This window comes from Pinus tabuliformis, chromosome 4_1, assembly GCF_031772625.1.
Source record: "Pinus tabuliformis cultivar Carrire ecotype Pingquan chromosome 4_1, CPIR1, whole genome shotgun sequence".
Taxonomy (NCBI): Eukaryota; Viridiplantae; Streptophyta; class Pinopsida; order Pinales; family Pinaceae; genus Pinus; species Pinus tabuliformis.
In genome coordinates this window covers 94,972,067-94,981,104 of record NC_142303.1, presented here as the reverse complement: position 1 = coordinate 94,981,104, position 9,038 = coordinate 94,972,067, and the positions used below count along the sequence as shown (strand labels likewise).

The following is a 9,038-nucleotide window of genomic DNA, read 5'->3' as shown; positions in this document are numbered from 1 at the left end:
GCAGATAGTGGTCCATTTAACAAGTGCCCATTTACGGTTAGTTGCCGAGCTGCCCCATAGGAAGTCACGCTGAAGGTTCCTGATTCTTTTTAATACCCATTTCGGAACTGCAAGGATTGAGAACAGATAGAGGCATTACCTGAAGGACGAACTTGATGAGCACCACACGACTAGCCAAATTCAAAGTTCTGTACGTCCAAAGGTTAAGACGGGATTCAAGCTTCTCAATGAGAGTTCGCCAAGAGGAGTTCTTTATTGCTGAAGCCGTTAGGGGGGCTCCAAGATATTTGGAGGGAAGGGTAGAAGTGGGAAATCCCAGGATACGAGTGACCGCGCTTTTGATAGATGGAGGAGTGTGAAAGAAAAATATCTGCGATTTGGAGCAATTGACACTGGTGCCTGAGGCTTCAGAGAAATCATTGAGCAGGGTTTTTAAACACGAGGCTTCCTGGACAGATGGGTAGCCAAATAACATGGTGTCATCAACGAACTGCTGATGAGAGGTGGCAGGGGTGTTGTGAACAGAGAGACCTTTGAGCTGATGAGAGTGGAGGGCATGTTTGATGTGACGACCTAGACCTTCAGCCATTAGGACAAAGAGGAAGGGGGAAAGGGGGTCCCCTTGCCTAATTCCTCGGGACGGTTTGAAGGGGCGGGAGGGGATACCGTTCACAAGGATGGAGAAGTGTGTGGAGGTAATTAGACTCATGATCCAGCGGATCCACATAGAGCAAAATCCAAAGGCTTTTAGCATTTGCTGAATGTAAGTCCAGCTGAGTTTATCAAATCCTTTAGAGAGATCCAGCTTGAGAATCATACCTGCCTGCTTTGATTGTTTGAGGGAGTGTATTATCTCGTGCGTGAGGAGAATGCCATCCATGATCTGTCTCCCTTCCACGTACCCCGACTGTTCCGGAGAGATGAGCAGAGGCAAGAGGGGCTTTAACCGGTTTGCAATGACTTTAGATATGACTTTGTAAATGACGTTGCAGAGAGCGATCGACCTGAATTTGTCAGGGGTGATTGAATCCTCCTCTTTAGGGATGAGGGCGATGAAGGTTGAATTGAGGGAGGGAAGCAGCCAACGGAGGGCTCTTGATTCTTCTACAATTTGCCAGACCTCCAGTTTTATCATCTCCCAGAAGGTGTGAAAGAACGTGGTGGTGAATCCATCTGGGCCAGGGGCTTTTCCTTCCTTAAGATGGGACATTGCCTCATCCACCTCCTGGGATAGAATAGGGCGAAGGAGAAGCTCATTATGTTCCTCCGTGATGAGCTTTGGCACATTGTTGGTTATTCTTTCAATAACATGTCGCCTGTCTCCTTCAGGCTCTTGGTGGACATGTTTGAAGTGATTGAGGAGTTCCTCCTCAATTTCCTCATGCTTTTCTACTTTAGCCCCCCCTTGCTTTTGAATGAAAGGTATGTTGTTGTGCATTCTTCTTTGAACCGTGGTTCTGTGGAAGAATTTGGTATTACACTCTCCTTCCTTCAGCCATCTGATTCTGGATTTTTACTTCCAATAAAATTCCTCCTGCTTTCTCCTTTCCTCGAGTTGGATGTGGATGCGTCATTCCTGTTCCAGAGTCTCCTCATTTTTCCCCTTTGTGGATATCTTTTGTTGGAGGTCCACCAGTTCCTGGTTTAGGTCTTGTTGCGCTTTAAAGATGTTTCCGAAGGTCTCCCTATTCCATCTCTTTAGGTGATTTTTTAAAAATCTGAGCTTCTGTTGGAACTGATACATTTTTGACCCTTCTGGCGGGATGAAGGATGTCCATGTAGTCTTAACAAAATCTTTAAACGTGGGATGCGAGAGCCAGAACTCTTCGAAGCGGAAGGGTCTTCTGGTTAAGTCGCCTGGTCTTTGCCATTGGAGGGCAATCGGCCAGTGATCCGAACCTGTATGCGCAAGTATTGCAGCTGATATATCTCCTCCGAGATGAACCGCATTGTCTGATATGAGGAAGCGATCCAGTTTGGAAGCAATTTGATGCTTACCAGCCCTGCGATTGCTCCATGTAAAAGTACCATTACAGAACGGCATGTCTATGAGAGATGTATTCTGGAGGAAGTCCTTGAAGTGGGCATATTCTTGTTCCATTCTATTTCTCCCCCCGATCTTCTCCTCTAGCTTGGTGATTATGTTAAAATCCCCTCCAATAATCCATAGTGGGTGCCTCCTGTTATTGTTCAGAGCTTCTATAGTGTCGAGGAGCGCGATTTTTCTTCCTGTATCCCGCGGGAAGTATACATTTGATAAGTTGCCATGAATATTTGTGCCTAGAATGTGGAAGGCTGCCTAGATGAGGTGATGAGAAGCGTGAAAATCTGAAAGAGTTAACGCTTGTGTATTCCATGCTATAGCAAGCCCTCCTGAAGCTCCAGAGGCATCTACCGCTACCGAGCGACACCCTGGCCATGCTTTGGAGAGTATGCTGCCTAATGTGGAGCCGTTACATTTGGTTTCCTGGAGAAAGCACAGTTGCGGCTTTTCCATTTTAATCATGTTTTTTAACATTCTAAGTTTTCCAGGGCTATTGAGCCCTCTTAGGTTCCATGATACTAGCTTCATGGTTCAACTATTAATAGAGGGCTTGTAGTACTTCGTCAACTTTGCATACCTGCCTGAGTCTACCAGGATTTTCCCAATCTCGATCGTTCGCTGAAGATCTGTTCTTCTTCCTCTCTTTTTAGTGTCTTTTGGGGGAAGGCTTCCATCCCAATGACTTCCCGGCTGTATCCCAAGTTGATGTTGATGATAGGCCCTCGAAATGACCACTTCCAGCTTGTTGAGTTGATTTTCTAGTATACTGTCGTATGCTTTCTTTTTGCATGCAAGTTCTAGTTCTAGAATGTCTAGGCCGTTCAGATCTATGCTTTCTGGTTCTTCTTCCATCTGTTGCACTTGGCTGCTTCCTTCCATATTAATCTCTGAGCCTTGAGGGGGGTCTGTCTTTCCATCGACTTCCATATCCTTGTGTTTCTCTGCCGTCTCTTTCTGACCTTCTCTGAGGATAGCTGGAAGGATAATGGGGGTTTGAAGTTTGGAGGGGGAAGCTGAGGGAGGGGGATGGGAGGAGGAAGAAGGAGGAGCAGGGCTGGTCTCGGAGATCGAGGGTTTCTCATCAGAGGTCTGAGCAAGAATTTCAAAGCTGTTCTTGGTAGCTGGGCCATGGGCATTATTTTGCTGGGGTTTGTTCCCATTTGTGGGTTTTTTGTGTGATCGCTTTTGGCTAGGGGCTTTGGTGAAGCCGTCATGGGTTAGGGTTTCCGAGGGATCAGGAGTATTGGCTTTGGCATTTAGAGGGCAGTCCCTGAATAGATGCCTAAGAGCATGGCGTTTTCTGCAGCGAAAGGGGACGTGTTCATAGTCTAGAGGTTGAACCCACTCTTCATCACGATGGGAGAGACTTACCGATTCTGGCAGAGCTTCATTCAGGCACATGAAGACGCATATGCGGGCATAGGAAGTGTATATGCACATTTTTGTTTCTTCTGCCGCCCTGATGTATTCCCCCAATCCGTTTCCTATATCCTTGAGAATGTCCTCGTCCCAATATTCATCTGGAAGTGAGTACATTCTGATCCAAACTGGCGCCCAGGTGAGATCTTCCTTATCCGGGTTAAATCTTGGTATCCATTCCCTCAAGTACAGACGCGCTGAGTTAAAAAAGTAGGGCCCTGCTCCCAAAATCCTGTATTTGTCCTTTAGACAGAAGAAAATCACAGTGAAGAAGCCTTTCGGCCCTAGTGTTTCCATTTCGCTGCTATACAGCCGTATAAGGCTTTTTCTGTCGGCCAAAACCCTATAAACTTCCCAATAAGGGCATGATCCCTCATGTATTCTATTCGCTTGTCAATCTTGTGTCCCGACAGCTCTATTCGGGGCCGCTCTTTGGCTATAGGCCTGCATGTTGTCGAGGATACTTTCGGTCCTTCTTCTGGTTTTTCCCCTCCATCTTGTGTGACTCTGGCTTTGTCCTTTCGTCCTCCTATCTCCTTGTTTCCGTGCTGTTGCCTATACTCTTTATTTAAAACCTCCTTATCGACAGATCCAAAAATAACTGTCTGCTCAGGATCGTGCTGCGAAGGGGAGGGCTCTGATGCCCTCCCTTGAGGAGATTCCATTATGCTTCTCTAGTGTCCTGCAACCCTGTTGCGATGCAAGTGTTTCCGTCCAGCCCGTGAATGGGTCCAGTGCTGTGCAGTCTGCGCCGTTGAAGTTTTCCTCAGAACCCTAGTCCGAGCTCCCGACGCCGTTGGTCAATAATAACATGTTTATTCATATACATATAAAAACTCATTTTATGATTCATACATTAGTTATATAAACTATCTTAAACAATTATTCAAAATCACTCATATTTTCTTGCACACCATTAGAATTCACATCTTCAGATGAGTGACTGGATGTTGACGAAGATGTTCCATATTCTTCTCTTTCATTAACTAGTGCCCCATCTGAGTCCACATGCATGCCCATCATTTCAGGTTTCAAAATTCTTCTAGATCTACGACTGGTTTCAGCAGACTCCCATCTCAACACTGGTCCTTCTAGTAACAACCTTTTCAGAAACTCTATCGTCTTGAAGAGAAGAGTTCCTCTCTTTGTTAAATTGAAACGGCGGCGATTTATATTTGTACCCTTTCTTTTTCTCTTTCTGCCATTTTTTTTGTCAACTACCATCGCTGGCTTATACACACCATTGAATGGGTGCGTATTTGTGGCATACCAATGTACTTCAACATTTGTAACATCCTCATTTTCTGTAAAGAACTTTATAACTTTAGCAACCCAGAATGGATAGCCATTGGGATCTCCATCTGCTAGCACTATGATCATGCAACCCTCCTTAATATCCTATACTGAACCCCTGTAAAGGTCTTCCATGGCTTCACGTTGTGCACAAGATCTTCTGGAACCAATATACATCTCTCTTTCCTTTTCCTGTGAAGAATTAATAATACCTTGAGATTGTTGTTGTTCAACAATGTTTATTTCCTCATGTTCATTCGACACATTTTGTGGCCAAATAAATGGATTTTTCAAAGGTATATCTTCATTTGTTGTTTTTGAAATGATATCACTTTGATTATTGAAAAATGACTCCCATCAAACTGAATCAGCAATGTCAAAGTACTCATATGTATATCTAATACATTTTTTAATTTCTTCCAGACAATCAGAATAATTTATATCTCTATTTTGTCTGCATGCATTATGAAATTCACCAACTGATTGTAATAACAATATTTTTGATGCAAATATTGGATGATCTGGAATGAATTTCAAAAATTGCAAATCTGATGACGGTGCCCATTCTGCAGTAGTTGAATACTTCTTGCCCCATATTAGTGTTTTCCCATCAATTTTTTTGATATGAAATTGATGTTGGAAGCTAATGTCATTAAGTTGTTCAATGAATTTCCCCTCACCATATGATCCCAGAATAAACCTTCGCATGTCAACAGTTTCTTCCACACATCAAAAGTAGGCTCTGGCATGTATGATTTCTTAATACATTCAATTAGTGATGGCAAGATCCCAACTTCCTTCGTCCTCAATGTGACTTAAAAATGACTGAACATCTGATCAATATGGTCATGAGTGTGCCCAACAAGAAGGAAACCAACCTTTACCTTTTGCAAAATTCTCAATTCAACAAGCATGCTTACATATCCAAAAACAACCTGATTTTTGTTTTCACAGCAAGTGTTGTCCAATTGTAGATACAAAACTTCAGGAAGATTACTAGACCAATGAGAAATCACATCATGAATTATGGTTATGGTCATATTTGCATCATTATGAATATTTGGAGCTGTGAAGTACACCCTTGGCAACATTTTCCCATTGAAGACCATATAACCAACCAAGTGAAACTGAATAAAATTTTCCTCCTGTAAATTTTTGGGTGTGAAAACAAAATGTGGTAAAAGTGTTTTCTTTTGGTCCATAGCATCAATTATCAAACCCAAATATTTATTCGGATTATCATAACACTTCTTTCGATGCTTGTACAACTTCTTCCTTTCGTTTGTTTGTTGTTCGCGATGCTCCTGAAGTTCTTTGACAATTAAATCTACACAACATAAAAGAAAGTCATTAAGAAATATGTTTTCATAGTTGATGACTATACAATTTTAAAAGTTAAAGTTATGAATGCTTACCTATTTCTGACCCTTCACATTTGTCCCTTTTTTATTTAAGAGAAGCACATGTACTGCAAATCCTCATCCTTGTCTTCTTAGGAATACGGACATTGTTGAATTCTTTCTTCCATACCTTCACAAAATATTGATATGTAATAAACCGGCCATGTCCCTCAGCACCTTCTGCATATTCTTTCTATAAGTTGTAGATTTCTCATCTTGAAAAATTATCTGGAATATGTATTGTCTCTCTATTTGGCATACACTCTCCATGCTTTGAAAAGAAATCTTTCATACATGACATTGCAATATTTGATAATGGCCCAAACTGTCTTTTATGACGTACTTCTGAATAAAATGTGGGATCCTTTTTCAAATTTTCTTGAATTCTCGAGAGACGAAAATTCCCAATTGAATGAAACATTTTGAGAGCTTTTCTATAGATAAATAAAGTCCTAATATGATAATCATAACCTGACAATGTAGATTGCATGCACCCAACTAAATATGAATTTTGCATGCTTTTATTCATTGAAAAATATCTCTTCCTTCTTTCTAATGCAAATTTGAAATCCATATGTTTCAAGCAATCTTTTTGGCAACATTCACTTGAAATGAGAGCGCTGATAGAACTTCTTCTCGTCAGATATTCTGCTCTACCCCTTGTATAACTAGAACAACATGCATTGATACGAAAAGGTCTGGTCCTACTCCTCGATACAATATTTCTTGGCAACATCTCCATCATTGGATCATCATTTGTATAGGGATTTTCATCATCATTAAGAGGAATGTTATCCACACTATGATCAGCTCTGCTTTTCAAATATTGACTTGGAGGGTATTCTTCATCTTCCCCTTCTTCAGTGCTACTATCATAGTCCTTAGAATTTAGACTGAATGGAAAATTTGACTCGATGTTTAATGGATATTCTTCCTCATGTGCATTTTCAATGCTACTCCCATAGTCCATAGAATTAGGACTACGTCGAAAATGTGACTGTTTACTTATTGAAGATGCTACATCCTGTCCTTTGTCACTGCTACCTTTATACTCATTAGAATTAGGAATAAGTGCATCATCCTGTCCTTCATCACTATTGCTCTCATAGTCCGTAGAATTAGGACTAAGAGGACACTGTGACACTCCATTCTTTTGAAATTCATCATCACGCTCTTCATGACTGTTTCTCTCATAGTCCTTAGAATTAGGACTAAGTGGACACCGTGACACTCCAATATTTTGAAAATCATCATCCCGCTCTTCATCACTGTTGCTCTCATAGTCCTTAGAATTAGGACTAACTGGACACTGTGACACTCCATACTTTTGAAATTCATCATCATGCTCTTCATCACTACTGCTCTCATAGTCTTTAGAATTAGGACTAAGTGGACACTTTGACACTAAATTCTTTCAAAATTCGTTATCACGCTCTTCATCACTGTTGCTCTCATAGTCCTTAGAATTAGGACTAAGTGGACACCGTGACACTCCATTCTTTTGAAATTCGCCATCATGCTCTTCAAAACTGCTACTCTCATAGTCTTCGGAATTAGGACTAAGTGGATACCGTGACACTCCATTCTTTTGAACTTCACCATCATGCTCTTCATCACTGTTGCTCTCATAGTCCTTAAAATGAGGACTAAGTGGACACCGTGACAATCCATTCTTTTGAAATTTGTCATCAAACTCATCATCACTGCTACTTTCATAGTCCTTAGAATTAGGACTAAGTGGAATATGTGACTCTTTATTTATTTGAAATTCTCCATCCCCTCTTTCATCAGTGCTGCTCTCATAGTCCTTAGAATCAGGACTAAGTGGAAGAATTGACTTTCTATTCATAGTGGAAGAATTCCTGCTATATTCATCAACATGAATAGAGTTGTTATGTGATGAAGATGTTGACGGTGTATAAATCGAAACTTCACTATCAGAACAATCCATCCATTTCAAATAGAAGATGTTGAATGATACAAATGTAGAGTCTCCTAAAGATATTATATAGCTTAGAGAATGAAATTTTCCCTCCAAAAAGTTTCACGAAAATATTTCCCTCCAAAAAGTTTCATGAAAATATTTCCCTCCAAAATGTTTGTTAGATTTATTTACCTTCATTATTTTATTCTACAATTTATTGAAAAATGTAAACTAATTTTTTTTTTGAAATAAATCATTAAAATTAAAATTGTAAACTACAACTTCTACATTAATTATTTTAATAGTTAAAGTATATAATATTTATTAAACAATTGAATGTTTTTTTTAATTTTTTTAATATATTCTAAAACAAATTAATCCCACATTCACCCCGTTGTAAAACAATTCTACAATATTCGCTTTATCACATTTTAAAACAAATTATCCCACATTAACCATATGGCAAAACATCTCCGTAATTTCACTTATATACTAAATTCCATTATCACTATTACTCACATCACATCTAGGTTTTCTGAAGTTCGTTGAAAAACTTGTGAATTTGTGGAGTAGCTACATTGCTATCAACAACATATTCAATGGAGAATTCTCGCAATTGAAAGGTAAGTTAAATTTTTTTCCTTGAAAATTTTCATATTAAATTAGTTTAATGAAGAAGATTTTTTTTTTTTTTTTTAAATTAATAATTTTTTTGAGCCAAAATAACAATTACGTCTGTCGTGACCATGGTGGACCCAACCAAACTCAATCACCCAATAGTCGTGGGTAGGCTGTCGTGGTGTTGCGGGGTGGGCGGGGATGGAGGGCGGGCAGGCGGGGTGTGAGGGCGCGGGTGGGGCAGTAGGGGGTGTGGGGGCGGGTGGGGCTGCGGCGCGCACCCCAACAGCCCGCCCACAGGCCGCGGGGTTGGGCGATTCTTAGAATCACCCAACCCCCG

At 40.7% G+C, this 9,038-nt stretch overlaps 1 protein-coding gene across 1 annotated transcript; it reads right to left on the bottom strand.

Moving 5' to 3' along the window:
• Positions 1 to 1,570: 1,570 nt before the first annotated feature.
• LOC149174378 (uncharacterized) lies at positions 1,571 to 2,044 on the bottom strand. The gene has a single exon (XM_089420833.1). The coding sequence runs from the start codon at positions 2,042 to 2,044 to the stop codon at positions 1,571 to 1,573; it is 474 nt and encodes a 157-aa protein (XP_089276959.1).
• Positions 2,045 to 9,038: the final 6,994 nt, after the last annotated feature.

Excerpts from the sequence above, each read along its gene's own strand:
- LOC149174378 (XM_089420833.1), bottom strand. The coding sequence starts at position 2,044 with ATGCCGTTCTGTAATGGTACTTTTACATGGAGCAATCGCAGGGCTGGT.